Genomic DNA, 17,039 nt, shown 5'->3' on the forward strand with positions numbered 1-17,039 from the left:
TTACCACGCTCTTTTAAAAATGACCACACCTTTTAAAAAATGACCACGGCCTTTTTTAAAAATGACCACACCTTTTAAAAAAATGAGAACGCTCTTTTAAAAATGACCACACCTTTTAAAAAATGACCACGGCCTTTTTTAAAAATGACCACACCTTTTAAAAAATGACCACGGCCTTTTTTAAAAATGACACACCTTTTAAAAAAATGACAACGCTCTTTTAAAAATGACCACGGCCTTTTTTAAAAATGACAACGCTCTTTTAAAAATGACCACGGCCTTTTTTAAAAATGACCACACCTTTTAAAAAAATGACAACGCTCTTTTAAAAATGACCACACCTTTTAAAAATGACCACGGCCTTTTTAAAAAATGACCACGGCCTTTTTTAAAAATGACCACACCTTTTAAAAAAATGACAACGCTCTTTTAAAAATGACCACGGCCTTTTTTAAAAATGACAACGCTCTTTTAAAAATGACCACACCTTTTAAAAAAATGACAACGCTCTTTTAAAAATGACCACACCTTTTAAAAAAATGACCACGGCCTTTTTTAAAAATGACCACGGGCTTTTTTAAAAATGACCACACCTTTTAAAAAATTACCACGCTCTTTTAAAAATGACCACACCTTTTAAAAAAAATGACAACGCTCTTTTAAAAATGACCACACCTTTTAAAAAAATGACCACGGCCTTTTTTAAAAATGACCACGGGCTTTTTTAAAAATGACCACACCTTTTAAAAAAAATGACAACGCTCTTTTAAAAATGACCACACCTTTTAAAAAATTACCACGCTCTTTTAAAAATGACCACACCTTTTAAAAAATGACCACGGCCTTTTTTAAAAATGACCACACCTTTTAAAAAAATGACAACGCTCTTTTAAAAATGACCACACCTTTTAAAAAATGACCACGGCCTTTTTTAAAAATGACCACACCTTTTAAAAAATGACCACGGCCTTTTTTAAAAATGACACACCTTTTAAAAAAATGACAACGCTCTTTTAAAAATGACCACGGCCTTTTTTAAAAATGACAACGCTCTTTTAAAAATGACCACGGCCTTTTTTAAAAATGACCACACCTTTTAAAAAAATGACAACGCTCTTTTAAAAATGACCACACCTTTTAAAAATGACCACGGCCTTTTTTAAAAATGACCACACCTTTTAAAAAAATGACAACGCTCTTTTAAAAATGACCACGGCCTTTTTTAAAAATGACAACGCTCTTTTAAAAATGACCACACCTTTTAAAAAAATGACAACGCTCTTTTAAAAATGACCACACCTTTTAAAAAAATGACCACGGCCTTTTTTAAAAATGACCACGCTCTTTTAAAAAAATGACCACGGCCTTTTTTAAAAATGACCACGCTCTTTTAAAAAAATGACCACGGCCTTTTTTAAAAATGACCACGCTCTTTTAAAAAAATGACCACGGCCTTTTTTTAAAATGACCACGCTCTTTTAAAAATGACCACGGCCTTTTTTTTAAATGACCACACCTTTTAAAAAATGACCACGGCCTTTAAAAAAAATGACCACGCCCTTTTAAAAAAATGACCACGCCCTTTTAAAAATGACCACGGCCTTTTTTAAAAATGACCACACCTTTTAAAAAAATGACAACGCTCTTTTAAAAATGACCACGGCCTTTTTTAAAAATGACAACGCTCTTTTAAAAATGACCACACCTTTTAAAAAAATGACAACGCTCTTTTAAAAATGACCACACCTTTTAAAAAAATGACAACGCTCTTTTAAAAATGACCACACCTTTTAAAAAAATGACCACGGCCTTTTTTAAAAATGACCACGGCCTTTTTTAAAAATGACCACACCTTTTAAAAAATGACCACGGCCTTTTTTAAAAATGACCACACCTTTTAAAAAAATGACAACGCTCTTTTAAAAATGACCACACCTTTTAAAAAATGACCACGGCCTTTTTTAAAAATGACCACACCTTTTAAAAAAATGACAACGCTCTTTTAAAAATGACCACACCTTTTAAAAAATGACCACGGCCTTTTTTAAAAATGACCACACCTTTTAAAAAAATGACAACGCTCTTTTAAAAATGACCACGCCTTTTAAAAAAAATGACCACGCTCTTTTAAAAATGACCACGCTCTTTTAAAAAAATGACCACGCTCTTTTAAAAATGACAGCGCTCTTTTAAAAATGACCACACCTTTTAAAAAAATGACCACGGCCTTTTTTTAAAAATGACCACGCTCTTTTAAAAAAATGACCACGGCCTTTTTTAAAAATGACCACGCTCTTTTAAAAAAATTACCACGCTCTTTTAAAAATGACCACGGCCTTTTTAAAAAATGACCACACCTTTTAAAAAATGACCACGGCCTTTAAAAAAAATGACCACGCCCTTTTAAAAAAATGACCACGCCCTTTTAAAAAAAATGACCACGCCTTTTAAAAAAAATGACCACGCCCTTTTAAAAAATGACCACGCCCTTTTAAAAAATGACCACGCCCTTTTAAAAAAATGACCACACCCTTTTAAAAAATGACAACGGCCTTTTAAAAAAAATGACAACGGCCTTTTAAAAAAATGACCACGCCCTTTTAAAAAAATGACCACGCCTTTAAAAAAATGACCACACCCTTTTAAAAAAATGACCACGCCCTTTTTTAAAAATGACCACGGGCTTTTTTAAAAATGACCACACCTTTTAAAAAATGACAACGCCCTTTTAAAAATGACCACACCTTTTAATAAAAGACCACGGCCTTTTTTAAAAATGACCACGGGCTTTTTTAAAAATGACCACACCTTTTAAAAAAATGACAACGCTCTTTTAAAAATGACCACACCTTTTAAAAAAATGACCACGGGCTTTTTTAAAAATGACCACGGGCTTTTTTTAAAAATGACCACACCTTTTAAAAAATGACCACGGCCTTTTTTAAAAATGACACCTTTTAAAAAAAATGACAACGCTCTTTTAAAAATGACCACACCTTTTAAAAAATGACCACAGCCTTTTTTAAAAATGACCACACCTTTTAAAAAAATGACAACGCTCTTTTAAAAATGACCACACCTTTTAAAAAAATGACCACGCTCTTTTAAAAATGACCACGGCCTTTTTTAAAAATGACCATGCTCTTTTAAAAATGACCACGGCCTTTTAAAAAAATGACCACGGCCTTTTAAGAAATGACCACGCTCTTAAAAAATGACCACGCTCTTTTTTAAAAATGACCACAGCCTTTTTAAAAATGACCACGCCCTTTTAAAAAATGACCACGCCCTTTTAAGAAATGACCACGGCCTTTTAAAAAAATGACCACGGCCTTTTAAAAAAATGACCACACCTTTTAAGAAATTACCACGCTCTTTTAAAAAAATGACCACACCTTTTAAAAAAATGACCACGCTCTTTTAAAAAATGACCAGGCCCTTTTTAAAAAAATGACCACGCCCCTTTAAAAAAATGACAACACTTTTTTTAAATGACCATGTCTTTTAAAAAAAGACCACGCCTTTTTTAAAAATGACCACACCCTTTTCAAAATGACCACACTTTTTTAAAATGACCATGTCCTTTTAAAAAATGACCACGCCCTTTTAAAAAAATGACCACGCCTTCTTTTTTAAAATGACCACATCCTTTTAAAAAATGACCACGCCCTTTTTTTAAAATGACCACGCCCTTTTTTAAAAATGACCACGCCCATTTTAAAATGACAACACTTTTTTTTAAATGACCATGTCCTTTAAAAAAAGACCACGCCTTTTTAAAAAATGACCACACCCTTTTCAAAATGACCACGCCTTTTTTTAAAATGACCACGCCCTTTTTTAAAAATGACCATGCCTTCTTTTTAAATGACCACATCCTTTTAAAAAATGACGATGCCCTTTTTAAAAGACCACACTTTTTAAAATGACCACGCCCTTTAAAAAAATGACCACGCCCTTTTTAAAAATGACCATGCCCATTTTAAAATGACACTTTTTTAAATAACCACGTCCTTTAAAAAAAGACCATGCCTTTTTTAAAAATGACCACACCCTTTTCAAAATGACCACACATTTTTAAAATGACCATGTCCTTTTAAAAAAATGACCGCGCCTTCTTTTTAAAATGACCACGCCTTCTTTTTAAAATGACCACATCCTTTTAAAAAATGACCATGCCCTTTTTAAAAGACCACACTTTTTAAAATGACCACGCCCTTTAAAAAAAATGACCACACTGTATTTCATCCCGAGCGTTACTTTAAATACAGCTGTATTTTCTAAACTGCAGCAGCTACAGATTTTCCAAGGTACTCAATATGTTTAGAACGACCAGGACATGTTTGGGAAGGTCATAGAAGAGTGTAAAATTTCTAATTTTGATATTTTAAGAGAAAATGGCTGAAATTAGTTGGTCTACTTATTACCGTACATTGAAAGAAAACCAACATTTGCCAGATGTAATGAAATTTTATTTTCAGTCATACTCTTATCAATGGAATATTGATTTTCAAGTGAAAAATACAAAACAAAACTTGTTTCTTTAGCAGACAGCAGTATCTAGAGATTTTAAATGATTTAATGATTATCAGGCAAATTTCCCAACAACCAGTTGCCCAGAAAGTTTAAGTTACTAAATATGTGGTGATTCCAGACTGTATGTAGCTCGTTTGACCTCATGTTTTCTCACGATTTTCTCTTAAAATATCAAAATTCAAAATTTTACACTCTTCTATGACCCTCCCAAACATGTCCTGGTCATTCTGAACATATTGAGTACTTTGGAAAATCTGTTGCTGCTGCAGTTTAGAAAATACAGCTGTCATTGCAGTAACGCTCAGGACAAAAAAGGGGTGTGGTCATTTTTGGGCTGTTGGTCCCGGATAGAGATTTTGGCACATGTCCCAAGTTGTTCATTGGGGTCATATTAGTCTCGAAGAGTTGAAGGATCATCTCCTAAATGAAGTCCACACGTGTCTCAGCCGGGTCCTAGACTGTGTTGATAGGTGTTCCCTCAGCAGAGCCCTCACTGACCACGTGAGGCCTACACACACACACACACACACACACACACACACACACACACACACACACACACACACACACACACACACACACACACACACTTCATTAAGAGGTTTACATGTTAATGCTTTGAGACAGGCACAATAATTATTTGACACCAATGATGTTTATTGTAGTTCTTCCTGTCAAACTGAGGTGATTTCCAGCTCATGATGGTTCACTCATTGAAGTAATGGATACACTTAAAGAAAAACACATTAAATAAATGACTTATTCACATTTTAAATGATGTGGGGGTTTTTTGTTGAATGTATGTGTGTTTTTATTTTATGATTGATTCTTTCAGAGAGTGAAAGCAGGTATTCTGAAAGCTTTCAACAACCCCACAGAGAAGACTGCGGATGAGGAAACCAAGCGTCAAGTCAAAGGTTTGCACAGACTCTGGGGCTCTGTATTAGAAGGGGAGCTAAGAGCAATACTCCCATCTAGTGGCAGATGGAGGATCTGCTGATCAGTTCAAGAAGAGAGTGTGGACTCATCGCCTTGTGCACATCTTACTCCTGAAACCTTTTGAGTGATCATGTCATGAGAAGCTGAATTATTGAAAGTGCTGATCAAAGAGCCAAGTAACTTGGGCCATAGATTTAAGAGACGGATGAACTGTTGATCCTGTTCTGAATAAAATGTATACCTCAATGTCAATGTCAGTGTAAAATTTATTTATATAGCACATTTAATACAGAAATACTGCCCAAAGTGCTGCACACACCCAAAAGATAATAATAGTAATAATAAAAACACAACATGAACAAAATGACTAAAATAATGATCACAACCAAATCAGAAATCGACTAGCTTGAGTCGAAGCTTGAGTACCTGTTCTAAATCTGCTGTCCCTTGCATACTGTGCATTGTATTACAGTATTACTACTTATTTGTCTTTCTCACTCCAGCATATGGGAAGGAAGGTGTGAAGATGAACTTCATTGACCGCATCTTTGTGGGCGAGCTGACCAACACAATAATGTGTGAAGAGTGTGAACATGTGAGTGTGTGTGGACCAAAACCTCGGCGTCTTCTGAGGAGCACAAATGATCCTCAACACTACAGTCATCCAGCAGCTTTCAGCAGAACCTCCTCCAGTTTAATTCAATTTATTTATTTTATGTCACACCAAATCACAACAGCGCTGCTGCCTCGAGGTGGCTTTTCTTTTTCGATTTGTTTATTTATTCATTTGTTTTTTACACACAGCAAACAGCCAGACTGTCGGCTGTCACAGTCCCTGAAATGAAGTCATGATATCCAGCAGTCAGCTGGTGCAGTCCTTACACGGCAGGGAAGATTTCTTACTTGGAAAAACAAAAACAAAGTACTGGTAATTCTTTCTTCTACAAAATACATCAAAGGAGGAAGGAAACAATATCAATAGAAAGCACCAAAAAAGCACTTCACGGACCTGCAAGGTGTTTGGTCTTGGAAGTTTGAGTTGTTAGAAAGTAAATGCCACTACCCAAGTTCAGGTGTGTCCTTGAAGGTGCAGAACAGCTGTGGCACTAAAGAGGGAAATAAAAAAAAATCCCAAACTTCCTCTGGCTTGCTTATTAAAACGATGCCGGGTCATTCACCCAACAATCCAAAGGTTCATGGCCATCAGTGGAGTTTGGAATGTAAATTTACTGGAAAATTGAAAGCTTGAAAGTATCACCTCCACAATCATCCTCCCCAGTCCATCTGGAGTTCCTGTGAGAATGCCTGTGTGATACTTGAATTGTTTGCAATCCAACATGTTCCATTTGAGTCCCAGAGTCTCAGTTTGGGTGATCCTCATCCCGTCCCCTGATAACGGCAGGTCACACCCGGCTGACTTGTAAAAATGATCAATCAAATGTCTTATTATTGTGGTATCATCATCTGAATGATTAAGTACAGTCGAACCAATACAGAGTTATGTTGTTGTATTTGGGAAAACATGACATTTTTATGAGTTTAATGTGTGTTCCATTTCCTTTCAGATCTCCACCGTGAAGGAGGCGTTTATTGACATCTCTCTGCCCATCATAGAGGAAAGGGTGAGCAGCTATAGGAAATCCTTATAAATAATGTATGTTGAACACAAGCAAGAGACGGTTTGCACAAGTTATCAAAAGATGTTTTCACATAAGGAAACTGGTGATGTCTCTTTGGGCCTGATAGGACAGAAAACGTTTGATATGGCATTTTGGTCTCTTACATATACGGCCATGAAAGTAGAGTAGTTTGTATTAGAGCATATTTGACTGAATGTTATGGGGTAAAAACAACATAACTGGGGGTATGGGGGTCAAAAGTTAAAGTTGCTCCAGTTTTGGTAAAAGGTGATGCTGATTATTGGGTGAGTTAATGAGATGAATAAATGGAATAGTTTTGATTGCATTGAACATTTGGTCTCCAAAATAATGGTCAAACAAGGTCAACAATTATTGTATTCTATGACCAGTGTTACCGTGTTACGTGATAACGCAGCATGACAGATGGTGCAAATTATTCCTTTTAAAACCCACATTAATTCAGCCAGTAATGTTTGGCCAAAAGTGGACCAGCTTCAACTTTTGACCCCTGTACAAACTGAAATTTACCTTTGTCACCATTTTTTCTGTTTTTACCCCATAACTCCAAAACATTCAGTCAGAGATTGTCCAAACTATACCTTTTTGGAATCCTGATGTTCAGACAAATAATGTGGTATAATTTTCAATATGATTGGATCATTTTTAAACATTGAACCCTGTGTAAGCCCTACCAGTTTAGTACTGTACTGTACCACCTGCACTACTCCCAGTACGTGTATACAGTGGATAAAATAAGTATTGAACACGTCACCATTTTTCTCAGTAAATATATTTTTAAACGTCCTACTGATGTGAAATGTTCAACAGATGTCAGTAACAACCCAAATAATCCACACATACAAAGAAATCAAACCATATAAGTACAGAAATTATGTTATGTGTAACAAGATGAAATGACACAGGGAAAAAGTATTGAACACACTTACTGAAATGCATTTAATATTTGGTACAAAAGTCTTTGTTGGTAATGAAGCTTCAAGACGCCTCCTGTGTGGAGAAACTATTCACATGCATTGATCAGGTGTGATTTTGGTCCATTCTTCCACACAAACAGTCTTCAGATCTTAAAGGTTCCGTGAACCTCTTCCATGAACTCTGACCTTTTGTTCTCTCCACAGATGTTCTGTTGGGTTCCAGTCAGCTGATTGGCTGGACCATTCTAGAGAGTTTCCTTGTCTGTGTGTTTGGGATCATTGTCCTGCTGAAATGTCCATCCTCGTTTCATCTTCATCATCCTGGTAGATTTTTATCAAGAATGTCTCGGTACATTTTTCCATTCATCCTTCAGTTATATCATAGAAGTAGACTGGATTGCCAACTTAAGATCTAGTTCCATTGGGCCTCATGTATCAACGTTGCATACGGCGATATTTGAGCGTATATGGGGTGTACGCCAAAACGGCTGCGCTACTTGGCATTTATCAATGTGGTCGTTGGCGTACGCTGCGCTGAAAATATACACCAGGTCGAGAGGTGGCGTAAATTATACACCAAAATGAACCAGCGCTGGAATCCACATAAAAATGAAGATGATCAACATGATAAACAGTGCCATTATACAAATCAATGCATATGTTACATAAATAACACTTTTCTGATTATACCACATAATAATCAATACAAATCCCACCTTTGTGGGATTGTTATGGAACACGATCTGTGGCTACAGCGCTGCCTGCAAAGACAGCGCTGCTCGCCTTTTTCTCCAGACTTCGAGCCTGGAGCCAGAGCAGCGCTGAGCTTAACTTCATGTGGTGTGATCATTTTAGACAATGAAATTGATAATTACAACTGTAGTTTCGTCATTCCCTTAATTCGCCCGTGCAGCAACCAGGTTTTCTCGTCTCCATTCGGTTGTCACAATAAAATAAATACAGAAATACATTTAAAAAATAAAGAAATCTGACAGATTAGGTGTGTCTTATTAATTGAGCGAGCAAATATCCACATGTCAAGAATTATTGACATGTGAAAAGAGAATACAGTGGTCCCTCGCTATAACGCCGTTCACCTGTCGTGGCCTCGGAGTCTCGGAGTATTTAGTCCAATTTTGCATGCCTTTTTTTTTTTTTTTTTACAGTGTTCTGTGTTCTGCGTATCTGTTTATAAGAATCTTGTTCCCCAGAAGAGAAAAGAGCACCAACAACTACTCATAACTGTGTTTGTCACACGGAAACAAACACCTGCTGCAGTGAGGTGTGAGTGGGAAAAGGCGCAGCGTCAGGACGCAGAGGCCTGATCTGTGAAATACTGGTGAGTCACTATTAATAATTTCTTATGTGTCCGACCTCGTTCGTTGATTGTTAAAATTAATTTGTTAGTTCTAAATGCCATCATAATTATTTATAGGAAAACGTTCTATTTTATTTATGTTCATGCCTGATTGAGAAAGTGTATAAACTGTGTAGTGAGGGGTTTTACAGCCTTAAAACGTCTATAATAATTGTAAAAAATAACGCTGACTACGTCTCAGTTTCGTGTATTACAGGCTATTTTTTAGAACGTAACTCCATCGATTGATGAGGGACCACTGTAACACTTTATTGATTATATACTACAAAACAGTTGATACGACGGCTGCTTTTGACCCTCTATTGACACGCGTCGTGATTGGTGGAGTTCTTTTTCTTTGCCGTCTTCCCAACTTGTCCATGTCGTAAAATGAGGGTGTGTCTGAAGCGGAGTCTGAATATTTATGGGCGTGTTTATTATAATTACGATCGTTTCCACCCGCTGCATTTATCAAGATCACGTCAGGCGTACGCCAGAAATGGGCAGGTGCTTGATACATGTCACGGTGACTTTGGTGTATTTCAAGTTTACGCCGTAAATTTACGCCACAAGTGCGCAACATTGATACATGAGGCCCATTGAGTTCTCTTTGTGAGCTTGCGACCCTGAGATTTCAGCTACTCAGCCACAAGAGTTGGGATAATTCAGCAGTAACACCAGATGTGCTTGTAAAGGACAGTTTCTGTGTGTTTTCTTTTCGTGGCTTCAGCAAGTTATCTCCTCAAAGTATGTTCAAAGTGTAGCTTGAATGAAGTTCTTGTTGATTTTAAATCGTATTCAGGACAAAAGTTATTGATAATAGCCTGCAGACTGTCAGCAACTGTGGTGGAAAATCATGGTCAGTAATCATTAATTATTCATAAAACGTGTATAAAAATACAATAAAAGCACACATCATTTGTCGTTTAAAAAAGCATCATAGTAAAAAAATTCCATGTCAATAACACCTTCAGAAATATATTTACTAAGAAAGATGGTGACGTGTTCAATACTTATTTTACCCGCTGTATATGTTCTTATAATATATCGCAGGTCAGCAGACTGTGCAATGCTTTTGTTAAGTCTGTTTTACTTCACGCACACTGGACTCACACTGCCAACTTTTCAGCAGTCCTTTGAATCTGATGTTGAATGTTGCATTCGGTCTGGCAGGACCACTGATGGGCCACTCGGCCAGCATGAGAACAGCAGAGCTGACTGCAGTGGCATCTTGCTTTTTTTTTCGCCATGCTGGTGAAGATGGCAAACCAGCCAAGTTATTCTGGATGAACTTTCTTTACCCAACCTTTTCTAGGGGCTTCCCTTTAACAGGGCAGACTGGATGCTCACATTGCTGCCTCAGCTGGTTGTTGCCTAGCTTGATGTAAGCTGCCTATGTGTAGAACGCCAGCTCCTCTCACATTTGTTCCATCGCCACAAGACGTCTCGCCTCACCAGGACCAGCGTAGCGGTGAGGTGAGACAGGTGACATCATGTCCCCACCACTCTGCCTCCCTGGACCTCCACATCTGGTTCCAAGTGGTGCACAGGTGTGCCACAGACCTGACAGACATACATGCTGTCCTGCGGTGACATCTCTTGTGTCTGGTGATGCCATCTGTTGACCAATGGTGTGGTTCCTTCGCTGTCCCACTTGCAGTGTACATAGTATTTGTCTGTTTTTCATTCTCTTGTTTTGCCATTCAGGGTATTTGCATTTGCCTTCTATTTGCACATTTTACTCTTCCCTGCTGTTGCACAGTTCTACTGTCACTGCTGCTTTGATGCTGCAAAGTTTCCATGTGGTACTAATAAAGGAATGTCTTACCAGGCTACAGTGACGAGCCTGGGATGGCTGTCATACATAAAGTTTAACTAGAGAGATATACCTAGTAAATTGCAGGTGGTAAGTTTTGCCACCCTCGGTGGTGGTGACATGCTGACCTTTCAGGGGTCCAACTGAAGGTTTCTTACCAGCGATGATGCTTTATGTGCCGCCTTAGATATCAAAACCATCCAATCCTGGAAGGTCGAGTAAAGGCAGCCAGGAGCAGGATGGGCACATGGCTCATGGTGACCAAGTTCTTTCTGTATCGCACAACAGGAACACCAGGAAGCTGAGCGGACAGGTAGGGCACCGTGGGCATTTGCATTGGTGTCATTCATTCTCAGTGCATATCTGACAGTTGTTAGCATGTATGTTCTGCTATCTCCCCAGAAGCAGCAAGGCAGGAGGCCTTCAAGCTCAGCGGAGGAGAAAGGAGGAGGCCACAGTGTTGAAAAGCTAGAAGAGGAGGGGCTGGCTGCCAGTTCAGTCTGCGGTGTCTCAGTTTGTAAGACGACTGTTGCTGGCAGCCAATCAGACGGCAGTGAACGGGGCTCGGGTTCTCAGGACAGCAGTAACGATGCTGACAGTGAGGCCTCGGAGAGCGAGTGGGCTCCTCGCACCTCCTCCTCCAGCCACAGTCACAGTCAGGTTTCCAGCCCTTCATCCACCTCAACCCTCACACCTTCCCCGACACCCGCCTCTGCCTCTGCCTCCTCGACGTCACCCTCCACCAGGCAAGGTGGCGCTGTGGAGCAACTAGTTAATTCAGTTTCTAAGGTCAACCTGGGGTTCACTTCTGGGGACTGCAGCACATCTTCCACGCACTGTTCTCCAGAGGAACCGGCAGAAATGCACAAACTTCACCATCAGCACCACCAGGGGGCGTTCCAGGCGCTGTCCCACAGTTACACGCCCTTCTCCAAAGAGTGCTCCATCCAGTCGTGCCTCCACCAGTTCACCTCTGTGGAGCTGCTGATGGGCAACAACAAGCTGCTGTGTGAAAGCTGCACCGAGCGACGACAAAAACAGCTGCGCAAGAGCGGATCAGCCGGTAAGATCAACAGGTCCTGAGTTTGATTCCAAAAAAACAACATGTGGACCCTCTGCTCAGGGGACTTCAGTCCACATGACTGAGACAAGTAGAGAAGCTTGAATCTTCGACTGGACTGGGTTGCTTGACGTGAGGACGTTTCGCTTCAAATCACAGAAGCTTCCTCAGCTAAAATTCTTGCTCTGGTAGTCTGACTTCTGTCTTGACTCTTGTAGAGAAGAATAAACCAGAAGCCAACAAAAGCTGGAGTTTTTTAACTGAGACAAAATCATTCTGAATTACAGTAACCATCAGAATTTATATGAAATGATTCATGTAGGTTTGATTTGTGTTTAAATGAACACAACCCAACTGGAAACAGTAAATTTATATTTCAACAACTGCATGTTGTGTGTGTGTGTGTGTGTGTGTGTGTGTGTGTCTTGTAGATAAGAAGCTGGAGAAGATTTACACCAGTGCTCGTAAGCAAATGTTGATTTCTTGGCTGCCTCCTGTCATCACATTACATCTTAAACGCTTCCACCAGGTGAGCAGACACTAAAAGTTTGTGTGTGTCCCGTCAGTCTGAGTGTGTCAGTGCGTCTCAGAGGGACAGGTTGAAGACAAAATGTTAACATGCTCTCTTTTTGTCCATTAAGGCGGGCATGAACCTACGAAAGGTGAACCGCCATGTTGACTTTCCGTTGATCTTAGATCTGGCTCCTTTCTGTTCAGCATCTTGCAAGGTATTACTACTACTACTACTACTACTAGTATTACTACTACCACTGCTAATCTAAAGATATTTCACTCCAAATTTCAACCAAACAGCAGTTTGATGAAAAATGGATAAACAAATAAACATCTTTTCCAGCTGAGCAGTTTATGATGCAGTCCGAAAACTACCAGTCTAAAGTGTCTCCCCACACAGTCCGAAAACTACCGGTCTAAAGTGTCTCCCCACACAGTCCGAAAACTACCGGTCTAAAGTGTCTCCCCACACAGTCCGAAAACTACCGGTCTAAAGTGTCTCCCCACACAGTCCGAAAACTACCAGTCTAAAGTGTCTCCCCACACAGTCCGAAAACTACCGGTCTAAAGTGTCTCCCCACACAGTCCGAAAACTACCGGTCTAAAGTGTCTCCCCACACAGTCCGAAAACTACCGGTCTAAAGTGTCTCCCCACACAGTCCGAAAACTACCGGTCTAAAGTGTCTCCCCACACAGTCCGAAAACTACCGGTCTAAAGTGTCTCCCCACACAGTCCGAAAACTACCAGTCTAAAGTGTCTCCCCACACAGTCCGAAAACTACCGGTCTAAAGTGTCTCCCCACACAGTCCGAAAACTACCGGTCTAAAGTGTCTCCCCACACAGTCCGAAAACTACCGGTCTAAAGTGTCTCCCCACACAGTCCGAAAACTACCGGTCTAAAGTGTCTCCCCACACAGTCCGAAAACTACCGGTCTAAAGTGTCTCCCCACACAGTCCGAAAACTACCGGTCTAAAGTGTCTCCCCACACAGTCCGAAAACTACCGGTCTAAAGTGTCTCCCCACACAGTCCGAAAACTACCAGTCTAAAGTGTCTCCCCACACAGTCCGAAAACTACCGGTCTAAAGTGTCTCCCCACACAGTCCGAAAACTACCGGTCTAAAGTGTCTCCCCACACAGTCCGAAAACTACCGGTCTAAAGTGTCTCCCCACACAGTCCGAAAACTACCGGTCTAAAGTGTCTCCCCACACAGTCCGAAAACTACCGGTCTAAAGTGTCTCCCCACACAGTCCGAAAACTACCAGTCTAAAGTGTCTCCCCACACAGTCCGAAAACTACCGGTCTAAAGTGTCTCCCCACACAGTCCGAAAACTACCGGTCTAAAGTGTCTCCCCACACAGTCCGAAAACTACCGGTCTAAAGTGTCTCCCCACACAGTCCGAAAACTACCGGTCTAAAGTGTCTCCCCACACAGTCCGAAAACTACCGGTCTAAAGTGTCTCCCCACACAGTCCGAAAACTACCGGTCTAAAGTGTCTCCCCACACAGTCCGAAAACTACCGGTCTAAAGTGTCTCCCCACACAGTCCGAAAACTGCCGGTCTAAAGTGTCTCCCCACACAGTCCGAAAACTGCCGGTCTAAAGTGTCTCCCCACACAGTCTGTAAACTGCTGGTCTAAAGTGTCTCCCCACACAGTCTGTAAACTACCAGTCTAAAGTGTCTCACACAGATCTGTTTAAAGCAGTTGTAGATGACACAAGGAAAGAAATCTGCAAAATATGAATGAAACATGGTAAGTGAATGCAGCCAACTTTTACAATGACTGACAAACATACAGACCATTCATCGGTGCTTCTGAACAGTAATAGTATAACTGAGATCATACACGGTTATGAGAGTCTGGAATTACAACCTTTTCAGTACTCTGAGCATCATATACAGGATGTGGAATATGAGATAGATCCGGACAATCATTTCTACTCCTTCACAAATAGTAACTGTCAGTATTATACAGAGGAACAATACAATAACTGCATTACAAACGATGGGATACTGTCAATAATCCACTTTATTAGCAGGAGTCTGTAAAAAAATTTTGGGGAGTATCAAAGACTATTTAAAACAATTTTGTCAACCCTTCAGTATAATCGCCATAACGGAAACATGGCTCACAGAGGGTGATGACACAAACTATGAGCTGGAGGGTTATGAATTCAATCATCTGAATAGACAAAATAGAGGAGGAGGAGGGGCTTTGTATGTTGACAAAAGGATTAACTACAAAATTAAAGATCAAATGACTGTGGCTGTGGAACACCTTTTGGAATCCATCACAATTGAAATATGTATGGAAAAAGGTAAAAATATAATTATTAGCTGCACATATAGAGCTCCAGGCTCTAAGATTGAAGGGTTTCAAAATTGGACAGAGAGTTTTTTTCACAGATGTGTAATAGAGTATTTTTCTGTGGAGATATAAACATAAAGTAACTGAGGATTTCATTAACACTATGTACAGTCTAAATCTATATCCAAAAATTACTAGGCCTTCAAGAATAACTTCACATTCAGCTACTCTCACTGATAATATATTTACAAATGATATCGATACCAAAACACTAAGTGGCTTGTTAATTAATGATATGAGTGACCATTTACCAATTTTTATAGTAACTGATCCATCCATCCATTCATTTTCTTCCGCTTTATCCGGAGTCGGGTCGCAGGGGCAGCAGCTCAAGCAAAGCCGCCCAGACCTCCCGATCCACACACATCTCCCCCAGCTCCTCCAGGGGAACCCCAAGGCGTTCCCAAGCCAGCCGAGAGATGTAGTCCCTCCAGCGTGTCCTGGGTCTTCCCCGGGGCCTCCTCCCAGTGGGACGTGCCCGGAACACCTCTCCAGCGAGGCGTCCAGGGGGCATCCGGAAAAGATGCCCGAGCCACCTCAACTGACTCCTTTCGACGTGGAGGAGTAGCGGCTCGACTCCGAGCTCCTCCCGAGTGACCGAGCTCCTCACCCTATCTCTAACGTGCCCAGCCACCCTGCGTAACTGATCTAAATTTCAATAAAAAAATGTACTGCGAAAATACAATACTGCAAGCTTTTACAATCTGAAGAAGCTATCACTGCCTTAAAAAAATGATTTACTTTTACAGGATTGGAATCCCATTTATGAGAAGCAAGATGCGAATTTAGCATATTCTGAATTTGAAAACATATTTCTCAATATATACAACAAAAATTGTCCAATTATACAGTATAATAAAAATAATAAATATAAAGTTAACCCATGGATAACAAAACGTCTTCAAAAGGCTTGTAAGAAGAAAAATATGCTATACAGAGAATTCATTAAAAGTAAATCAAGAGAAGCAGAGATTAACCCCTTAACGCCTATTGTCGCATATATGCTACAATATTTGACTCAAATATGCAACATACCAAATTGACCAGTATGCCTGTTGTCACAAATTTGCAACATACCATTATTATTATTATAACATTATAACATAAAGTCATTACCAAAATACCAAAATTACTATTTATTTTTTGTGCAAAAGTGAAATTAATAATCTCAACAGTATTTGCCATCTACTTAAAGGCAAAAACACACACAAAACATTTTTTTTATATACAGCTATATAAATTCAGGCGTTAAGTGGTTAAATATAAGGACTATAAAATAAAATAACAACTGTTATGCGGAACTGTAAAAAAAATCATACTTTGAAAAAATACTAAACAATCATAAAAACAACATAAAGGAAACATGGAAAATACTGAATAGGATTATTGCAAATAAACCCAAATCAAATAACTACCCAACATACTTTACTTATAACAACAAAAATAAATATAACATGAGCCAAGTAGTGAATAGTTTCAACAAATTTTTTGCTAATGCAGCTGAAATCCAACACAGCACATGGGAAAATCTGCAATTAATCGCCAGAAATCTGCACACAATATTTCTCAGCCCAGTGGATGAAAGGGAAATTATTAATGTAGTTAGTACATGTAACTTTATTCACTTTATACATGCTTCCCTTAGGCAGTATTATTAGACGGTATTGCTTAAATTTTCATTGTTACGCAGATGATACCCAGCTTTATCTATCCATGAAGCCACAGGATACACACCAATTAGCTAAACTGCAGGATTGTCTTACAGACATAAAGACATGGATGACCTCTAATTTCCTGCTTTTAAACTCAGATAAAACTGAAGTTATTGTACTTGGCCCCACAAATCTTAGAAGCATGGTGTCTAACCAGATCG

At 39.4% G+C, this 17,039-nt stretch overlaps 1 protein-coding gene across 1 annotated transcript in view; it reads left to right on the top strand.

The window, feature by feature from the left end:
- usp45 (ubiquitin specific peptidase 45) overlaps positions 1-17,039 on the top strand; it is a 215,536-nt gene that overhangs the window by 146,486 nt on the left and 52,011 nt on the right. Inside the window, exons 10-16 of the mRNA XM_034175426.1 lie at positions 5,372-5,453; positions 5,979-6,070; positions 7,041-7,097; positions 11,411-11,536; positions 11,626-12,286; positions 12,715-12,812; positions 12,925-13,011. Coding sequence (XP_034031317.1) covers positions 5,372-5,453; positions 5,979-6,070; positions 7,041-7,097; positions 11,411-11,536; positions 11,626-12,286; positions 12,715-12,812; positions 12,925-13,011 — 1,203 coding nt within the window. The remainder of the gene's footprint in view (positions 1-5,371; positions 5,454-5,978; positions 6,071-7,040; positions 7,098-11,410; positions 11,537-11,625; positions 12,287-12,714; positions 12,813-12,924; positions 13,012-17,039) is intronic.

Source organism: Thalassophryne amazonica, chromosome 7 (assembly GCF_902500255.1).
Source record: "Thalassophryne amazonica chromosome 7, fThaAma1.1, whole genome shotgun sequence".
NCBI lineage: Eukaryota > Metazoa > Chordata > Actinopteri > Batrachoidiformes > Batrachoididae > Thalassophryne > Thalassophryne amazonica.